Genomic DNA, 21,247 nt, shown 5'->3' with positions numbered 1-21,247 from the left:
TAAAAAAGAGCGATAGTCCGCCATGGCGAGCACGGGGTGACATTCCATGTAGAGAGCGTGTCAAATGTGCAAATGTCTGAAAATTGTTTGCATATTTGCGAGGCACGTTCGGGTGCCAAATAGCAGAACGCTTCTGTTTCTTCTTCTCGTTGTTGTTTGTTTTGGCAGGCAAGTGATGAGGAGGAAGACGTGGATTCATCTCCTCCTATCGTTCGGGCGGAAAAACTACAGTAGGGAAAAATGCATACAGTAAGTTTTCAATTCTCCTTTCTGCCTGTGAGTGGCGCAATAAGCACGCAGATTAAAAACAAATCGGCCAAAATATGTCGTGCAAAAAAGTCGTGACCCCCCATTTTTTTTAATTGGCAAAGTGGATTGACAAAAGTTTGTGTAGATTCTTAAAAGGTATTGTGTGCTAAAAACCTCAGTAGACCAGTGGTTGTTAAGAATTATAACACTAATTATTTATTGATTGGCTCCGAGTTATTTTATGATAATTTGTTTGTTTTTATTTGCCCACCTTTGTGTGTCATAACATGTGTAATAACTATGTAATAACTATATTAGCAAGTCACCTAGCAACATGCTAGTTATGACTGTAATTTCTATTGTTCAATTCTAACTTGTTTTTACATTCAAACAAAAAAAACATGCTTCTTCAATTAATTCACAATTCTAAATTGTCCATAGATGTGACTGTGTAAATAGGAATGATTGTTTGTCCGTGTCCTGCGATTGGCCCGCCCAAAGTCCAGTAGAATAGGCAGTTACATCACAGCGAAAAGGGGACGCTGTCATTTTGTGGTGACATGATGGAGTAGCATTCATAAGGTTGCAATCAATCAAATTGGGACGGATTAGTAAAATAATTAGTGGTGAGCAATTAAAGAGCGTGCACATGAGAACCGGTCATATAAATAACCTCTTCACTTGGTATTCAAGCAGGCAGAGGGAGCCAGCTGGGGATCTTCTCTCATGACGTGTCCATGGAAACAAGGCAAAGAGGGTGGGGTTATTTTTGCTTTTGTTATTTTGCCTGGGATAATGTCAAAATGTGGCAAAATTAAAAAAGGGAAGTCAATTGTTTTGTTTTCCTCGGGTGGTTCTCTCTCATGAGGCCGCCTGCCAATCACAGCTCAGGTCGGCCTTACAATGGCGAGGAAGTTCCACACGGTTGAGGAGGTCCTTCAATGTGACAACCAACCAATGGCGACACCCCTGAGGTTTTGTTTTCATTAGATGAGGTGACTCCGGGTGCATCGTTTGTTGTTTCTTTGAATTTCATTAACTTTAATAGCTTGGACTTTGGGGAACTTGTTGTTTAGCTATTAATAAACAAGACAAAAGCTTCAAACTTAAAGGCCACAATTTTAAGCAATTGCGTCCTAATTGATCAATTTGATTGCTCTGATGGCGTCCACAATCTACAAGCATGGCATCTGGGGTTGCTATGATGTGCTATGATGAATTAGCGAGCACGTTCTAGTTTGAATAAAACAGCTCCGAGCTGCACGCCTTTTCAGTCAGTGAGAAATCATATTTTGTGTAAGAAGAGAGACACCTCTCGCCTACTAGCTTGTAATTACGTTCCTGTATCTATTTAAAGTGCTTTCACAGAAGATTGTGTGTTCTTATGCATCATCAGACAGGTGATAAATATGCCGTGTTTGTACTGTAATGTGAATGTGCCATCTGCTTTACTGGTTTGGCATATGCTGTGCAGCGCTACAGTGATATAAGCTAGTTTAATTAGTTTAATATGCACCAGCATCACAGGAAGTGACATTTGATCTTTAGAATAATGTTAATTGCTCTTCAATTGGCCCAAAAGTTATAAATGGGGAAAAATACATGACTTAAAGTTCTGTCATAATCAAGTTGGGTTACAAAGAGGACAAACGTCAGGCTCTGATTTTTATGCCTCAATTTGGTGGTGGAATGGATGTTTTGATGCATTAAAGGGCAGAAGAGAATTAAAGTACATGAAAGCCACTGTGACTGATGTCCAAGACATTCAGTCTTCTGTGACTGAGGAGAAAAATCCCTCTCAGAGCATCCCCTCAGCAACAGTCGAGTGGTGCGTTCAGGTGCTAGTTGTCAGTGGCGTAATTCAAGAGTCACCCCCATTCCGCCCGTCATATGGACAGAGAGCACTGAATAAAAAAACATTTTTTGATAATCTGATCTTTTGACCAAAGTGCAACAACTAGCAGAAAACAAAAAAATCTCATTCGTTTGAATTAGTGGTTCAAAACACAACGTAAAAGCTTATAGAAACTTAAATGCAATTTATTTAGCCAAATAAAATCAATGTTAATCCTTCATATCAAGATTACTGAGGGTTTAATAAATCTCACGAATACGAATCATAGTATTTCCCACACTCTTTGATGGACCTGAAGTTATCATCACACTTCCTTTGCCCATATTTGGTCGCTCATCTGGGGAAAACGTGAGCTGGCCAAAGCATCTCGAAGGTCTAAAAAATGAGCTTTTCTCTGTCGCCAGTCACAAGAAAAACATCCAAATCTTCAGTGGCAAGTTGATCACACGCCCGAGTCGAGTCGTGGTGCCGCGAAGAGCAACTCTGAGACGCGGTGACAAAACATTTGAAAGCGGACAACTGCCCGGAGGAGACACACAGGTAAGCTTGACGTCTCGTCGTTTTATTAATAGCGTCAACGACTGTTTTACTTTGCATTTTATGTCAAAATATATGTTGCTATTTGTTTTCCTGTTATTCTGAATCACACTGCAATCACTTGCGAGCTTTGTCGATGGCCACCTGTTGAGCTATTAAAATAAACATTCATTTATTGCAAGGAGCATAAAGTTGCGTTATGGAAACGTATAAATGCATTTGTTTGACTGGAGAAAGTTGAAGTATTATTGGAAAGATTTTTTTACATATTAATTTTGCAAAAATGACTCAAAAGTTATGTTTATTTAGTTAGACCAATCTGGGGTGATCATCAAAAAGCTGCCATGAAATTAAAACGATGCTCCTTTTATAATTTGTATTGATTTATTTAGTTGGTTAATTAGCTCTTTTTTTTTCTTATCAAATTAGGAAAACAAGCTTGGTGTGCATGTATGACATTCTCCATATACAATATTCAGGCTTGGGGAATATAAACACTGATATTATTTTAGAATTCTGGGTAGCAGGTTATATGTACCTCGTTGCCATGGGAGACGTGTTATTATTTAGCCAGGACACGTGAGAGCAGCAGTTTGTCAGACACAAATACTGCAACAATATTGAAGTGTGGCCTAATAATTTCAAATCATCAGATGCTGTCAGATGCACTGGTAAGCTAACAGAAAGCCCGAAAGCGAGAGGAGTTTGCAACACAGAGCAACATATGTGCAAACGTCAGAAATCTCCATATCTAAAAATATCATGTGTAACTTTGTCCTCATTCCTTCAGAGGCCGCCTTACTCCGCTTTTGACTCATCTCCACGGAGCAATTAGTTGTGAATTAATCACCGCCGACCTTTTTATCGTAATGTTATTTATAGTGGCGGATAGTGTTTTGTTCTCCTTGGCACTCAAAGAAGCGCCACAACAATATTGCTCATACGCCTTTAATTGCGGCACGGGCGAATGCCTTTGTCTCCTTTTCTTCTACTCTAAGGGCTGAGTTGATTCTAATATGTTTGGCGTGAGCGAGCGAGTGAGCGAGTGTGAGGCCTTGTTTGTCGTTGTACAAACACTCGGCTGAGGTGCAGTCACAGCACGTAAAAGCTCTCAATTTCACTGGATTCTCCGCGCCGGATCGCTGGCCGAGCCAAATCGGCTTTCAGGTGCTTTTACTGCAGCCACCAGAAGCATTTGGGAATAGAGTGACTGACTGGATTTCTCTTTTTTTTTTTTCCCTTCTCAGATCTTAAGCTGGGTAGACGCATGGCGATAATCGGCTATGCATTGAGAATGAATCTGCCTTTTACGATCAGAGTCACAATTCTCTCTCTAAAAATGGATTCTCGTGGTGTTTAATATTTCCATTGGTTACATGCGAACCTCTGGGAGTGAGTTGTGGCCACCAGCAGCTCCTTGCCAGCTTCTGTGGCATTTGTGTGTTCGACTGGTTTTCACTTTAGATAAGTGGCTAAAAGTTAATAGGTGATTGTGGCTCCCCCTGTCCTCATTGGAGAGAATTGCAGGTCCTTAGTAGCTGTAATGTTGCTTAATTGTTGTTTTTTTATCACTAAATAAACAGTAATTGAAATAGTTTTTAAAACGCTTAAATGCAAAATGTGATTTGATTCAATTAATCGATGGAATAATTGATTTTTGGAAATATTCAATAGTGGTAGCTTGAGTTATGTGTGTGTTGGTCACCTTGAGAAAGTGAGAACCATCTTCCTCATCATGTGTATGGTCTTTCGAAGTTAAAAAAAAACATTTGTGGATTAGCCGTGTTACCTGCAGGCGCAAGCGTTTGTGTCACTTTGATTCGCTCGTCACTTCAACTTCTTCAAATTGAATTGATGGTCGATCGTCTCTCGGCATAAAAGACTTCAGCAGAGGTCCATTTTTAAATCTCTTCCGATTTCAAGTCCTCATGCTCCCCCTGGAGTTGGTCATCAGTCAATCACGGAAAGATTGCAAATGATTCCGTGACTGACACTTTATCCCGAGTGAACCGCTGCACTAATGACGACTCCTTCAAAGGTGCTTAACGTCTGCTTGAAAGCACCCAGGCATAAAAAGTAGCCTCAGACAATCTCCTTCTCGCATCTTCCTTCATCTTACAACACCTCAGCCACATGTCCAACTGTGTGTACATTTAACCGTGTTAAGGCGAGCCCATTAGAACATCAAGGTTCCTCTGCTGGCCGGCCTTTTGTGAAATTCCATTTACCTGTATTTACTGGCTCCCTTTCCCCTTCGCAGTTACCATAGAGACACTCAGCCTTTGGCTGCCGGGCTCATTGGCTCGCTCAGAGGAGACACTGGTGAGCGTTTCTCCCTGGCATGCCATCGGCGCCGATGTCGGGGGGCTAAAGGCTTTGAATGTGTTTCCCTGGCAGCTGCTTTAACAGAAACAAGCCAGCCCGCCCCACTTCCCGATGGGCACCGGTGAGACCCGTTTTGTCACCACAAAGTCAAATCCTGTCAGTCGGCGGCTGTAATTGAAATGAGTTCACCTGGGAAGCAGCCGCTGTTGCCTGTCAACACGGGCCACGCTGAAAATGACGTGTTGGGGTGTGTGACCTCCCCCGCCCCACCCTCAGAGCAGTAAAGAAAACATTTCCACTTTCAACGATACGCTTCAGGAGGTCTCTGGGAGATGCCGTCAAGTGATCTGCCGATCACGATGCGGGCGCAGCGAAGCGTTAAAAACATCCAATCGTTTTTCACTTGAGGAGGCAGAAAATGGACTTGCACTTGGTTGCCACATTACTCACAAACTGAGCTCGTTGAATAACTCACGGAGACATCGCTATTCCCCATACACCCGTGAAGATTTCTGGTCGAAAAAACACCAACACTTACGATTTATGGCTCGACTCTTTTTCCACCCTGTTATTGGGTCAAGTCCACTTTTGTGAAAGGAAGTAACGCAATAAAATCCACCTTTGATTTATTTAAACATCGACATTAGCGAAGCGAACTACAATTTGCATGCTCTTGCTAACCAAAACAGCAGCACCTGCCCACACTTTTTTTCCTTTTTGCCAATTATCTACATTTCCTATCGTCCACCTTTGATCTGAAGCGCTACAATTTTCCAACACTTTCCCCTTAGCAGGATGCATTTAAAATGACCCACGGGTGAACTGTGACAGAGAAGACAAGAAGACACTTGAGGCGAATGGAGTGGACGCACCGTGAGGGTTCCAGACGTCAGCGGCGTGGATCGATAAGATCGCGGCCGTCCGTGCAACTTGCACTTGCTTCGAGATGGCTGATTAATTCGGCCATTGCACTAACGATGTCTGGAATCACTACAATCTGTTTGTCTGCTGCCAATGTTGTGACTTTTGAGTTTTGGGACTGACTTCATTTTAATAGGGTTCACCCTAAAGCGATGATATTAATTCAAAGACTCCCTATTTGTCCTCAATTACACTTTGCTAATTGCAGCTGCCATTGTTCTTCTCCACCGACGTGGCCTGTCAACTTTTTAAAAGAGTGTTCGACCGAGTCGGGCTGACTGCGCGGAACGGCGTCTGCGTCAATCACGCCGGCTTCTCTTGTGCTTCTTGTCAGCAGTCTTTTGTGAGCTGGCTCTTCCAAGCTTCTCTCGATTCGTAACCTCACAAAAGGGGGCTTTGCGAGATGGGCGGCTGCACTTGGGGTGGATTTACACTGCTGGTCTTCGCGCCCAATTGCCTAATTTCATTTCTGAACATTTCAAGTCACACTTAGGCAATATTGCGATTATTTTTTGAAGTGCCCTCTTGTGTTTTCGTAACTAATACAAGCCATTAATCTGTATTATAGTAAACAATATTTAAATTAGATTAAATGTTTTGGTCTTGGAGGGTACTGAATTAATATAAAAGATAGTTCACCTACTTCCATTTAATTAGAATTTATCTAGATAAAACAAAATACACATAAAGGGAGGGGGAAAAGAATTCCCTCTTGCGCTGCTATGATTCACGTCTCAATTGTGCCACTTGAAAGCAAAAGATTCTAATCGTGACACTTGCAAGCATGTCATGTAAATGTAAATCCAGTTTCAAAATGTCTGAAATGAATGGTGGCCTTCAAGAGGATAGAAGCCCCCCCCCACCCATCCTCCGTGACATTTACACAAGGCGATTACAAATCTGATGAATGAGTGAAGCAAATCTGACCAACAGTTATAAGTCTAAAGTGATATTTACACGGCAGCTATATAAAAAAAAAAGAGAGAATATGTTTAGTGGCTCTGGGGTTATATATTATCACTTATAGTAAATATAGTGAATGATGGTGGTGGTGGGGGGCTTTTGACTCGGTCGGATTTCTCAAATGTTATTAGATGATATTGCAAGGAAAGCCCGCCCCGCTCCGCGCTCGCCGCCTTGTGCCGCTCAGCTTCATTAAATCCATCTGACTTTATTTGAATCTTCTCTGCAGAGAGCCCGTCGCGTTATGAAGGTTACATAACTTTGTTAGTCTTGAAAGACAAACTTGAAGTGAAAATGAAAGTGAAGGGCGTGACAAGTAACTGCCGTCATTTGTAAAAAAGAAAAAAAACAAGCAAATGCATAACCTATTTTTACGTTTAGACGTCCTCTTGATCAAGAAATTTTACTTGCACGAAACTCGTACCTCCTCCGAGTGTCCTCGAGAAATTAATTTCAATTTTTTTTCAGTGCTAATCTAAACGAGCATGAAGTGGGTCTGGCAAAAGAGGGGAGGGGCTGAACTGCAGTTGGACGTTGCCATAGCGATGATAACCGACTAATGAGACACACTGGCTGGCTTTTCTCACCTTTTTCCCGTGTTGGGCACCGAAGCAGTTGAAGTGGACCCACGGGACACAGTTTTGAGGTTTGGGGTTCAAATCCCAGCCTTTGTAAATGTGTCCTGTGAATTGCTGGCCCAGGCCCAGGTCTAAGGTTTACCCCGCCTTTATAAATCAATGTTGTCGGGTGGGTCCTCAAGTGATCTCAATTTCTCACCTTATTCCTCCTTTGGGAGTCATAAGTGCTCACGAATGAATCATTGCAAAGTTAGGTGAGTTTAAAGTGAACTCTTTCTGAATCCCTCCTTGTCTTTCGGGGTCCGACAGTGTGGCGCCATGACGACGCTGCTGGATTTGAAGAGTAGCGTCTTGCGGCAGGTACAAAGGAGCCAGTCGTTGAGGTCCCGCAGGGAGTCGCCGCCCGCTGTCGGCAGCCCCCTCTCCCACTGCCCGGAACCCTTAACCCGAAGGTGAGTGGATGCCAAACCTCAAATAAATGCCTTACCCCAATTGGCTATGTTAAGCCATTTACGGACGTCAACTCTAATGAACACCTTACCCCAATTGATAACCAGGCCACTTGTCGAAATAGATTCCGCATCTCAAATATAGGGACTTCTGCTAAAATGGATGCCTTACACCAATTGATCACCATCTTTGCCATCCATTACTGTGTAAACATGTACTTACATTTAATGTGCTGTGATGGCGTTGCTTCTTGTTAACTGCACCAGCGTGTGGCTAAATGCATATGTTTATCTTCTGTTTTAAATCAAAATAACTTTACCATGTGCTTGTCTCATAGCAGCAACAAATCAAGTGACACAGGTGACCCCCCCCCCCCCCTCCCTCCCTCCCTCCCTCCCCGTTCTTATTTTGAAGCCTCATCTGCAGCAAAAAAACAACAACTAATAGTATGAACCTAGGGTTACCATAGCAACCTAAACCCCGGCTTTGCTGCCTCGGCGTGAACTTCCTTTTGTAATGACGTCCGTGTTTATTTTTAACACGGAGGAAGGACAACCTCGGGTGTCGCGTGGAACCTGTTTATCTCCCGGCATATCACTCTGATTAGATATTTTAATAAATGCATAATCCAACGGGCTCCGGCAGGATCCATTTTTGTTTGTGCCTTTAAATAGTCGTCTGAACTGTCACGACGGTGCATGTCATTCCTCATTTCCTGTGCGGGCTCTCCGGTGTTAAAGGCTCCCCGCTGAGTCTCCACCATCCCCGTATATGCTGACAGCTCATCATTAGAGGTTGATCCTTGCTCGCCATTCCCGCCACTGTACACTGCTTGGATTGACAATGGAAACCGGCCAGGTCGATCATTTCTATTCAGCGAAATTTAGATGTGTGTGCGCGCACTAATTGCATCGGGAGGTGATAAGCAGTTTCCACTCGGCAGAGGTGGACTTCACACTTTGCATTTTTTGCTTTACCGGGATCTCATTAGCAGGTTTGCCTGCGTCGTGTCACTGCTTTTTAATCAGCGCACCGCTACCATCACACCGGGATCACGGACCTCCATCGAGGGGACCGAATGGCAAAAGCAGTTTAAATTTAATACTTTTTTTTTTTTTTACCTGTGAATATGTGATGGTATATACAAGGAATGAGTGACAAATCATGGGGATATCTCTTGGTGAGCACTCAGTGATTCCTTCTTGCTTAATTAATCGGGTAATTAGAGCACGAGGAATTGGGGGGGGGGTTGATGCTTGTCACGCACATCCTCCAGACGTGATAAGCGCCGCAAAGCGGATAGCGACAGCCGTGTGACAATCGGATTTCTTGAACAGAAAAAAAAAATCCTTTGATCGGAAGGCATCACATGGTCTTTCATGCACGGCGTTGCCGACGGTAACGCGCGCTCGGGTAATTGCCGTATACGTGCTGCCACAAGTTTCGAAACGTCAAGTCACCTCTACTTTCTCAACAAGCCGTTTTCTTCCCGTCTCCACACTAGCCCAGATGAGGGGGAAAACAAAAAATTAAAAGCATTGGAAGGAATTCAGGAAAGTATGACTCAAAAACAACATGAGCTGTTTCCTAGCAACATCAAGACACTTTTTTCGGTGACGTCAGTAAGACTGATAGTCAAGTGCGTTTTGTTTATTTCATTGTGTCAGATCAGGCATTATTAAAAAATAAAAAAAAGTCCTGCTCCAAAAGCCGGGAACAAAAGAGTGTTTAGCCAAATCCTTTCCGGCAGTAAGACTGACAGAAGACTGAACAGATTTGTGCTCACTACAATGCCCACGACAATCAAGAACGGATGTGGAGGGAATTGAGAGTCTCAAAGCACAACTACGACAGTGGAGTGGAGCTTATTTGTATCGTATGCGCTGAAATAAAACTGGACTACCACTCCAACAAAACAGACTCCCATCTGTGGGAGAATTTAGATTTCCACGCAACTTAACTCAAATATTCCAGCCGGTTTTTTTGTGAGAGGTCGACCAGCACTCCCAGCATGTCTGCCATTAGTCTTCATCAATACCTCAGGGGTTTACCATCTGCTCCCCCCGCCATGGTGATAGTTGGCGGGTGGCGGCGAGGATGGGCTGCCACACCCCCCGCTGCCATGCGATGACGCCAATAAAAGCGAGCGTGATGCGGGCCCTCATTCCACCGCCGCCTAATATGACAAGGGAACAGGAAACGGGTGGGCGGCGAGGGATTGGAGGGGGGCGAAAGGCGGATCCCCCGCTGCTCTGCCGCTGCTCACATCAGAGGTGATTTCCATCCATGTTGGCGGGTGATGGTGGAACGCTGAGAGAAATTTGGAAAAGGGGATTCTCAAGGTGTCGGAGGTTTCTACTCCACCCCGCCCTCGAAACGTGCCCCCGCGTATCGCCATGACGACCGGGAGGCTGAAAGAAATTTACATTTTTGCACACAGCTATGCTCATTTGATTCAAATAGATCCCAGAGAGCAGCCATGATGGGGCAAATCAGTGGAGTCCAGACTACATTAGTCTAATTGATATTTATGAGATAGTTTGAGTTTAATTTGATAGTTTACAAGAATTCGATACTTATTTCAAACCACCCGACTCTCTTTTGGAAGCTCGTTTGCGATCGAAGAAGCTACCAACAGGTCCGCCGACCAATGGAAGATTTTCTGGTGTTTCGATAATTAATAAATAAATATAAATAAAATATTAGTTTTCAGCACAGATTGCCGTAAAACCAATTAGGGAATCTTGTTGTTTTGCCGTTTGTATTTCAAAGGCATCTGATGTCTTTGAAATGGTAAACCCAAAACCCCAAATTTTAAAACATTTATTTGTATTCATTTATCATTCATAAGTCCACATGACAAAAAAGATCAAGAGCAACTTGGATGAGGTCAATACTCAGCAAGCATAACAAGTCACGCTCGCCATGAATTCAACCTTCATCCACATGTTCCGAGTCACCGGTGTTCTCCAAGGAACTATTCTAATGCCACAAAAGTTTTCTAAAAATCTTTAACGTTAGATTCCGTGCACCAAAATGACGACCAACTTCAACCCCTTCAGCCCACCCAATTTTCAATCCCTTCTACTGGCTCAACAAACAACCCAACCACAATCATCAAATCAAGCATCTTGTTTTTTTCCTCTTCCCTTGCCAGGTTCTCCGAGGAGAGCACGGAGTTCTTTGAGCGTATGAATACCATTCTGCAGAAACAGGAGAACATGCTGCAGGCCGGCCAGGCCGAGGTAACCTCCCACCCGACTTCCACCTTTCCATCTGTTGGCAGGCTAACCTGCGCTCAAGCTAGCGAAACGCGAGTGGGCGGCGCCGCAGCTCGGCCAAAGTGACGTCCGCAAACAGACGGAGCCAGTTTGTTTTGGAAGTTGGTCATTGACTAGCTGTCGGCGGTTCTGTTTCGCCCCCTGTCTTTACAGCGCATTGATGATTTCTTAGCATCTCGAAAAAAAAAAATGCTGCAAAAAATGAAATATTGAACTTTCGTGTATATTCGTCCAACGAGGATTCTCTGTTCCCATCACAGTGCCAAAGAGGAGCCTGTACCGTGCCACCACCACAAGAACATGTGGACCAGGCCTTTATCCAGGACCGAATCAGCAGGACGGAGGTTTAATTCCCCCTTTTTCGCTTGAAAACAACTTAAACAATTAAAATCGTGAATATTTTACGTTTTGTTCCTCAGCTGGACTTGCTGTACGAGGAAGCCGTGTACGCGGTGGTCAACCGAGTGGGCGTGCCTTCATCGGAACACGTGACGAGTGACGAAGAACTTTTTGCCTACCTGCTGAAGGTAATACCACGGCCAGACCGGACCTCATAAAAAAAATAATTACTCCTGTTTTCAAAAAAAGGTTTTTGATATGGGCGAGGAGGAGCATGACATCATACTCCAGAAAGTGCAAGAATCCAAGGTGAGATGCCGAAGAATTCCTTTATCATGGTTGCAATTATTGGTGAATTTCTTCTACAGAGAGCTACATTTTCCTTGAGAGCTTCTGTCTTGAAAGCCAAAAACCTGCTGGCTAAGGACGCCAATGGTAAGACACTTCAAGTACTGAATCACCTCCCTCTGCCCGAAGCTAATTTAGCCTCCATTATTCCTCTGAAAAGCTTTTGAAGCGCACTTAACGAAATACTCAATTATTTTTCCTCTCATTTGCTAATAGCATGTCATTTGTCTACAAGTGCGCAGTTGATTGTGAATAAATATTTATCGCATGTGAGCAGCAAATAAAAAAATAAAATCACGGCCAAAGCAGGACTTCTTGGCAGTTTGAAATTGTAGCGGTCGACGTTAGCATCTGTTGCGTAATGCGCAGGCTACAGCGACCCTTACTGCATGTTGGGCATCCTGGAGGGTCAAAGCCCGCGGGAGCCCGAGGACAAGAAGGAGAGGAAGTTCAGCTTCAGGAAGAGGAAGGAGAAACTGGAGAAACGCTCCAGCACCAAGGAGGCGCTGCCCGCCAGGTGCATCCAGGTCACCGAGGTCAAGCCGGAGACTCTCAATCCGGTCTGGGACGAGCATTTTGTCTTGTGAGTTGGACATTTTTGTGATGCTGGTGATGACATCACTTGGAAAAATTCCAAAAGGATCTTCTGTTTTTCTATCCACAGTGAAATTGATGACGTCCACAATGACTTGCTACATTTGGACATTTGGTATGATTCATTTTGTTTTTTTGTGATATTTTCCTTGAGATTTGATTATTGATGTTCTTGTGACTGCAAAGAGAAGGAACTCTCTTTTTCTTGTCCAGGGATCACGATGACGACGTCTCGGTGGCTGAGGCCTGCAAAAAACTCAATGAAGTCAGTGGACTTCGAGGAATGGGAAGGTATTTTTGATTCTTCTGGCTTGGATTTTTTTTTTTTTATGTAAAAATAGTACAGCAGGAAAAAAGTAGTATTCTAAATTTGGCTTGGCTAGCTTAACTGAAACTGTTCCCGCTCTGAAAGGTATTTTAAGCAGATTGCGAAATCGGTGCGCGCCAACGGATCGTCGTCATCCGGCTCCGAGGAGAACGTAGACGACTTCTTGGGATGCCTCAACATCTCTTTAAGCGTGAGAAAAAGTTCCAACGTTTGGAATTAAGAGTATTTATTCTGATTTATATTGCTCATTTTTACCATTCTGCCAGGAGATTCCCGTCGGCGGCTTCGACACTTGGTTCAAGCTGGAGCCCCGATCGAGCGCCTCCAAAGTGCAGGGCGAATGTCACCTGATACTGCAGCTCTTCACCAGCCAGGTACGAGCATCTGCCTCTCATTTCCAGGAAGGCGCTCACGCTTTCATTTCCGACTCAGAGAGACACGACGCTATCGAAGAAAGAATCCAACGTGTCCGTCCACAAGAAACTGCTGAGTCAAATTGTTGAGTATGAGCACGCTCACGTCAAGGTGAGTTGGTTCAATCGAGTTGTGTGCTTTGGTACATTTGACATTTCTTTTTTTTTTTTTGCTAGCGTGAGCCCTACAACTGGAACGGGCAGGTTAGCCCACCGGCGTGGACGGTTTTGACTCACCACGCCGTGCAAACGGACCTCACCCGTCTCCAACAGGCCATTATGTGAGTTTCTATTGTAAGAGAATGAAAACAAAACAGCAGCTAACGTGCTAAAAGGTTGCGATTTCCGCCTCAGTCGCTGGCACTGCTACAGCGGCCACCATCGAACTCAACGGGTTTGCTACTCCCTGCTGCTGCGCCTCCTGAGGGCTATCGATGCAGAGTGGGACCCTCCCTCTGTGAGAGGAGACCTGGTAGGGGTGGAGGGGCATCATCTGGAAACGTCCACCTCATTAGCTCATCGCTGACATTCATTAAAAGTTTTTGGTTCAGCCAAAAATGTCTCACGGGGGGGGACGCTTGGTGTGTCCAGGAGAGGCAGCTGTCAGACAGCTTCCGGTTGTACACAGAACACTGCCTGTGCTTGATGAAGAACATGCGGCAGGTTTTCCCCTGCACCAGCGTAGCCGCCATTACGCGCTACGAGCTCATGCTGAGGTAACGTCCCTGCTGCCGCCATCGCATCACATCGCATCACGTCATGCAGTGGCGGGAAACGGTCTGACCTTTTCTCGCTGAGACGCCGCCGCCCACGTGACCCTTCTCCACTGAGCCATCTCGCCACTCTTCTACTCTTTAGCCTGCACAAATTTTAATCATCAATCGGTTGGATCCAACAAAAAAAAATCACCCATTGGGTTAAAGTAACCCAATCAGCTCAAAATCCACTGCTACCAAGATGATACGTGTGATGTCATCGTCTTTTTTTACCAGGGGAATCGGTTACATGCAGAACATGCGGGCGTTCAAGACCGTTTGCCCTCTACGGAACGAGCTGCACTTGGACATCACATCCGCCGTGAAGGTAACAACAGTGAAAGTGGAATTACGACTCGCGGGAGTCCTCCTAATGAGTTTGAACTCACTTCTAATCACCGACTACTTGAAATGGCAGAAAGGAACCTCGGAGTGGTATGAGAGTCTAATTGCGCAGTACAAGCCGGAGGATGGGGTGAGTGCACGCGAGAGGAAAACTCCTTCGATTTATTTTTGTACTGTAGAGTGTTGTCATGAATGTCAAAATTCTGCAGTCGCTTGAGGAGCACCTGAAAAAAATGGTTGTGGTGGTGGATGCCGTCTGCGCAGATGTTCAGAGAGCTCAGAATATCTACAACAAACTCTTCTACAGGTACAACCGAAGCTGAAACTATTTTTGCTTGAATTGACTTCCGTTAATGTTCACCTCCTGGTGTTTCTTTTGTTCTAATAGTGCGGTCAAAGTGGATTTCTTCAGCGTGTCCTACAGGCAGCTGGAGAAGCTGGTAAGTCTTCACAATCGTCTCTTTCAAAGGAGACATATGAAGTCATCGTTAGCATTTTGCCGTTAAAATGCTAAGGGAACAAAAGAAATGTGACAACTTGGTGGTAGAAAACTGCCAGGAGGTTCCTGCATTAATGTTTGGAAACTATCTAAGGCGGGTTTTTATGTTGCCAGCGTATATTAAACTGCTAGCTAAAGGCTAGCGGCTAGTTGCTAGCAGCTAGTTGCTAGCCAACAACTGCAACTGGCACTGTGACACTGCAAATGTTTAATTTATCTGATCAAGGTCCTCGAGAACTGGTTAAAGAAACTATTGAGAAATATTTTTCTATTTTTTGTATTGTAGGTGGCTGATGATGTCAACGTAGCCATGGAGAGGCTTTGCGGCACTCTGGAGCAAGAAAGTTCCAGACTGACGCAGACAATGGGCGAGACCGTCTTTGAACTTTTCGTGTCCCTGAAGATCCTCAAAGGCTTCCGGGAGTTTCTTCCTCTCAAGTCTGTTGCTTACTTTAAGTTTGCCAGCGGTGTCGCAATACTTTTGTCATGTTTTCTTCACCGTGCTCCTCCGCAGGGATGCAAAGATGTTAGCCTTGACGGGATTCCACGACTGGTTCAAGTCGTCCATTCACAAGTTCCTGCAGATCGTTCACGACAGGTCGTGCGACAGGATCTGCAAAGCGGTGGAGACGGATAAGGCAAGACGCCCTGCCCGGGATTTATCGGTCTTCGAGTGCGGTAACCATGGCGATACACCTATCGATTGTTGGTTTTTAGATGGAAGCGGTGCAGCAGGACAAGCACAGCTCCTCGGCACTGGAAGTCACATCTTGCTTCCGACAAGTCCGAGACATCTGGCTCCAGCTGGCCTGGCCGGACTCCGCCGGCGCCTTCATTTTTGTCACCCGCTTGACCGACGTAATAAATGAAATAAATATCTTTCATCATTTCTATGTTCAGATTTTTCACCCGATTTTTCACTAATCCTTGTTCCAGAACTTTTGCAACGAGGCCGTGTGTTACTCGGAGATGCTCACGCGCAAGATTGAGAGGAGCCAGCTGGGCCGGGACCACAAGAGCTTCATAGTTCAGGTAACGCCCGTAGTGAGGCTCGGTGACGTGTGACGCTAAATGGCAGCCAGGACCCCTCGCGCGCCGTGCCAGCAGGACGACGAGACCGCGGCGTTGTGTTGACACCAAAAAAAAAACATTTTTACCTGTCGGCCATTCACAGCGGCACCCTGCCCTCTTTGTAGCCCTGCTTCTTTTCCTTCAGCCTATTCTCCACCTCCGCCCTATCTCTCTCTCTTTTTCTGCTCCTTCGCTCCTCTTCCTCGCTTCCCGCTTAGCTGTGTGTGGCCCTCAATGACGTTGAACACGTACGCGTCTTCCTGGGTCACCTGCCCCGCGACCTGGGCTGGCAAGGCGTGGAGCGCGCCATGGAGGAGTCGTGCGGCGCCGAGGGCAAGGAGCAGGTGTTCAAGGCCCTCAACAGGCAGCTCTTCAACGTGGACCTGGACCTGCAAAGGGAAGCCAAACGCCTCATCGCGCTACTCACGGACAAGGTGCGACCACACCTTTTTTTTTTTTTTTAATATTATATTTATATATTATAATTATTTACATATATATATGTATATATTATTATATTTATATATATTTTTCAAATATTTATGTTTCTATTTTTCTTATATTAAATTTATATATTATTATTATTTATATATTTATAATATTTCTATATTGTTATATTTCTATATTATATATATATTTTTCAAATATTTATGTTTCTATTGCCACAGATGGTGCCGGAGCTTCGGCGCTACATCCAACACATCAGCTTGTCCCCCGACTCCATCAACAACGACGACGTAAGCCCTCTAGTCAATTTGCTTCAATTTATAACCACACGCGTGTGCACTCGTGACTCGCGTGCACTCACGTTGTCGTGACCAGGCCGTGGACCCCCTCATGAAGTACCTGCAGGACACGGTGGTCATCCTCACTGATGCGCTGGTGAAGGACAACCTCACTCGGTAATTACTGCCTCCCACATGCCTCCTTCCTCTAAATATTTTTCTCCTAACAGGCACAATGTGTGATTAGCATACCAATTATGATTTATAATTATACCTTCTGTTGAATTGCTTTTCCCCCCTGTGCATGTGCTGCCAATTATTTGCAAAGGTAGCGCAGAATCATAGCCCATAATGCTAATGCAAAAGTGAGATTATACTAAAAGAGACATTTCATACAAATTTGTCATAATGAAAACGTGTCTCACTGACGTTCTCCCGTCAAAGGATAAAGAATTACAGCAAACTGCTCTTGGGGGCGGAGCTAGAGCTACCAACATTTTTGACCCCTCCAGTGACACACGTCTCAAGATGTGTCATGTGTTTGACCCGTCAGGGTTCTGCAGAGCTTGTGGGAGCTGCTGTTGCGCATGATCCTGGATTCAGTCACGGAGAACCGAGGCGTTCAAGTGGAGTTCTACAACCGCTTCCAGTACACTGTCGAGGTCAGGGCGGTTTTATCGTGACGTGCGAATTGTGCGAGCGAATATGTCCCTCCATTTTCGGGCTTTTTCTCATATTTGCAGACCTTATTGGAATTCCTCCAAGGAAACGGTCTGTCCCTTGATGATATGAAGAGTGGAGACTACAAGGTGATTTCTTTTTGTGGTAAATGTATAGTTGATGAAATTGGTTGTTTATAATTTGAACATTTTTTTGCTTCTGCAACAAAAACAGCCATTAAGAACATTTATGTGTTTTGTCCTTCCTTGCAAACATGACCTCATCCTCCCCCATGACCCCCCCCCCCCCCCCCCCCCCCCCCCCACAAGGCCCTGGAGGAGGAGCTGAAGTTGAACAAGTGTTCTTCTTTCGAGTTGATTGAACAGTATTACCTGGAAAAGATCTCCCTGCAGGTACATTCCGCTTCACCGGGCATCGATCCGGACGCCAGACACTTGTTCTCATTGTACGCTTCTATGGCTTCGATGTTATTATCAGATGGAAAAGAAAAAAAAGTTGAACTTTTTCCTCAATAAGTGAATGTGTGTGCGTTGCAGAAAACCCTCAAACACACACGCTTCGGTCGGATCAGCGTCAAGTGCTACTACGACGCTCCCGAGCAGAGGTTGACCGTGGAGATCCTGCACGCCGCTGACATCATGGCGTTAGATGCGAATGGTAAAAGTTGTCCTAAGTCGGGAGTCTTATGAGACTGAAAAAAATTAGCAGATAAGCTAATCGTTAGCGTAACACTTGTGGTTTCAATCGTCAGGTCTGAGCGACCCCTTTGTCATCGTGGAGCTGTGCCCCCACCACCTCTTCCCTCTGGCCAAGAGCCAGCGCACGCAGGTGAAGCTGAAGACGCTGCACCCCGTGTTCGACGAGCTCTTCTACTTGTGAGTGCTTGTTCCCGCTCGTGTCATGTAAAAGGTCACGCCAGGGTGGCTTATGTGCTTCGGGGATTGCTATTGCTTCACCGCTCCATTTCATCTTCGGAAAGGTCGCCCAAGTCCCCGCCCCTGACATACCTTTCTCGTCACCTTTTATTAGTAACATGACATCAGTTGGTGGATTTATAGGATTTAACATAGAAAGTAATTAAGAGGAGTCATTTGAAAAGTAATGAAAAATGCCGCATTCCATATGAAAAAAATAAAATAAAATCTCAATCCCACCGGCGCAGCCACGTGAGTCCCGAGCAGTACAGGCACCGATTCGCCTGCTTGACCTTCACCGTGATGGACTACGATTGGCTGTCCACGAACGACTTCGCCGGCGAGGCGGTGGCCCCGCTCAGCGATTTCTGCTGGCCGGGGAGGCCCAACGCCACGGCGGCCGGGAAGAGCGTGCAACCCTTCATCCTCCACCTGTCTCGCAGCAAGCCCAGCGGTCGGTACTCAAACACTCGGCAAAGACAGATGATCTCCTTCCCAATGTTCCGCTGTTCAAACTTGCTGTCAAAGGTTTTAATGGCATCATGGATTTTTTTTTTTTTTTTGCTTCTCGCCCTACAGAGAAGCCGATCATGCGGATGCTGGACGCTCGGGCGGGCGACAGGGAGGCTCAGGAGTTTGTCCGCAGGCTGAAGGAGATTGAGAAGTCCATGGAGGAGGAGTAAAAAAAAAAAAAAATCCCTGCGCCAACGCGTATCGATGTTCTCTGACCAAGTGTCGCCACCTGTGCTCTTGTACCGGTACCATGTTTACAATTTTTGGGTTGTCGTTTGTTTTTTGTTTTTTTACAATATTATCGTTCGTTTAGTATCTATACCAAAATGAGAAATTACGAGAGAGTCACTGTGCAACCCGATTCTGTCTCAGTTCAACTCCATTTTAGGAAAAAAAAAAGGTATCTGTGACTATTTTTTGTAACGTTCTCTGTCGTATATTTGATATGATATTGAATTCCAAACTATTTTGTGGAAGTAGCACTCAGTCAAAGTCTGAATCTTTACCTCACGTGTGTTTGTGGCAGTTTTGGAGGGTGTCTGATGGTAAGTGGAAGGAAGCTCAGGGTACAAAACTTGGGAGGGTTGAACGTTTTTCAACTTTGAGTCGTATTTGTTCATTGTATTGTATTAATTAGTATACTACACTTAAAATAGTGGATGTCAACTGCTAACTAGTGACTGCTAACTGTTATGAGAATTTAGTAGGATTTTGTCCAAAAAGTAATTTATTTATTTAATTTTTTGCAAATGACGATTTGTTTTGAGAAAATTAATTCTGCTTTGTATTCTTCATTTGGTTAATATGCCAAAATCTAAATCGCTTAGAAATGTTTTTTGTAACAAAATGTCGTGGGCACTGACCAACCAAATTTGGACATGGGAGATTTAAATATAAAATGGTCAAATAAAAATATACAAAATAAATAAAAATCATTACTGATTATACAGAACACACAATAGTACTAAAAAAATACCAATATTAAAATCCTTCGATGGGGGGGAAATATAATTTTACAGTAAGATGGTGATGAACTTTTTGTACAATGTTCTACCAGGTTTATCACAAACAAATTGTTGCATCAATCTTAGCGAGAATACAACTTGAAGCACGTTTGTATGTGAATAGATAGCAGCCAAAAACAAACAAAACATCGAAGCATTTCTTTAAAAGCATTTACAAGGACATCTCACTTACAAGATGATGATGAGGGAGGAAAAAGTGTAACAGGTCAAAAAAACAAAAATTGCACTGACAGCATTTTTTAATGGTGTTGTGAACTCTTACCGTAACTTTTTGTGCAGTGTTGTGTTTTTTTTTTTGTGAAGTTGCTATGGAAGAGGAGACAAACTTCCATTTTGGTTGAACGCAACACAAATTGAGGACACGTTTTATTTGGAAACTGTTGGTACAAGAAATAACGTCAAGTGGCACTCTGGTGGGTTCGAAGGCGTCTTGTGGGTAAAGCACCTTGTTATACTTGCAGTGAATTATTTGTCCTTAAACGTGTAAAAAAAAAAAGAAAAAGCCTGTGTTGCTATTTATTAGATGATCAAACTATTTGAGATCTGTCAATGGACTTGAAATAAAATGGTGTTTACATTTCAACTAGAGTTGATGCTTTTAGTACTTTGGCAATTATTTCTTTTATGGCCTGAAACTTTTTTTTTAATGTTTGACTTTTAATTTGCACCATGCCCTGTGACATCAAATCTGCGCACTCCATCTACTGACCTTTAATACACCTTTACTATTTGCTGTAATGCCACAGCAGCCCCTCGAGAAGACACACACATACACACTAAAAGCAAACATGACAACGTGTGAGACAAGAAGAGTCGGGACACGTCTCCTGGATGCTGCTCGGAAAATTCTTGAAGCCTTTGTGTGTGCATTTGCAGGTGTTGCTGTGGAAGACCTTGTCATCTACTCACGAATTTAAAAAGCAGCGGTGTCCAAAATCCCACCCTGGGGTCATTTGCAGACGGCTGTAAATTTATCGTCCTGATGACACGATATTCAAAAATTAGTGGCGTTGATGGCGCTGTATGATTAACCTCGGAAGTTTAAAAAAAATATACTTTTGCCAGCAGGTGGCAGTATTGAGTGTCGTTTGGAAGCGATCGTGTACAAAAACAATGCTGCATAGAAACATTAAATTAGAAGTTATCTTCAATTTTTTTAAATTTATTTTTTTAAAACAAAGATATTAAAACTTCAAGTAAAACTCCAAGTCAAATGCCTCAATTTTACAAATTAATTTGAATTTTTATGATTTTGTGTGATAGTTTATTTGGATACAGCTACCATAAGAATCTTTAAAATGAAAAACTAAAGTAAAAAAAAAAAAGAAAAATCTTCCACTCATGTCAATCACCTTGTTCATGCTTTTCTAGTCTGTGCAAGTGTACCTAATATTGTGACCCACCGACGTAAACACCTGCAACGAGGCCCCTGGGGCCCTGAAGGGAGCCCCGACACAGCAGCTCTTTTGTGTTTTCTGTGTGTCCGAGTAAGCGGACAAAATTGGACAGTGTGCATCAGAGGAATGCTAACTGGGACG

At 44.1% G+C, this 21,247-nt stretch overlaps 1 protein-coding gene across 3 annotated transcripts; it reads left to right on the top strand.

The window, feature by feature from the left end:
- Positions 1–44: 44 nt before the first annotated feature.
- On the top strand, positions 45–20,292 carry baiap3 (BAI1 associated protein 3). Of its 3 annotated transcripts, XM_037256706.1 has the most exons (35): positions 45–249; positions 2,509–2,644; positions 7,738–7,880; positions 11,036–11,123; positions 11,420–11,503; positions 11,579–11,686; positions 11,748–11,807; positions 11,867–11,933; positions 12,216–12,429; positions 12,511–12,555; positions 12,654–12,731; positions 12,853–12,958; positions 13,035–13,142; positions 13,201–13,293; positions 13,359–13,462; positions 13,536–13,653; positions 13,773–13,897; positions 14,174–14,264; positions 14,355–14,411; positions 14,491–14,588; positions 14,670–14,721; positions 15,067–15,218; positions 15,295–15,418; positions 15,498–15,638; positions 15,717–15,812; positions 16,070–16,285; positions 16,520–16,588; positions 16,674–16,753; positions 17,130–17,238; positions 17,320–17,385; positions 17,566–17,649; positions 17,794–17,914; positions 18,009–18,132; positions 18,420–18,625; positions 18,751–20,292. In XM_037256706.1, the coding sequence occupies exons 1-35, from the start codon at positions 65–67 to the stop codon at positions 18,852–18,854; spliced, it is 3,852 nt and encodes a 1,283-aa protein (XP_037112601.1). In that variant the 5' UTR covers positions 45–64; the 3' UTR covers positions 18,855–20,292. The 3 variants fall into 3 exon arrangements, 2 of the variants coding, with proteins under 2 accessions (XP_037112601.1, XP_037112602.1); XM_037256707.1 differs by lacking the exon at positions 45–249 and having other exon boundaries at positions 2,180–2,644; XR_005098534.1 differs by lacking the exons at positions 17,320–17,385; positions 17,566–17,649; positions 17,794–17,914; ... (1 more) ...; positions 18,420–18,625; positions 18,751–20,292 and having other exon boundaries at positions 16,146–16,285.
- Positions 20,293–21,247: the final 955 nt, after the last annotated feature.

Source organism: Syngnathus acus, chromosome 8, assembly GCF_901709675.1.
Source record: "Syngnathus acus chromosome 8, fSynAcu1.2, whole genome shotgun sequence".
In the NCBI taxonomy this organism is placed as follows: domain Eukaryota; kingdom Metazoa; phylum Chordata; class Actinopteri; order Syngnathiformes; family Syngnathidae; genus Syngnathus; species Syngnathus acus.
Note: the sequence above shows the minus strand (reverse complement) of the source record. Positions and strands in the feature narration are given on the sequence as shown.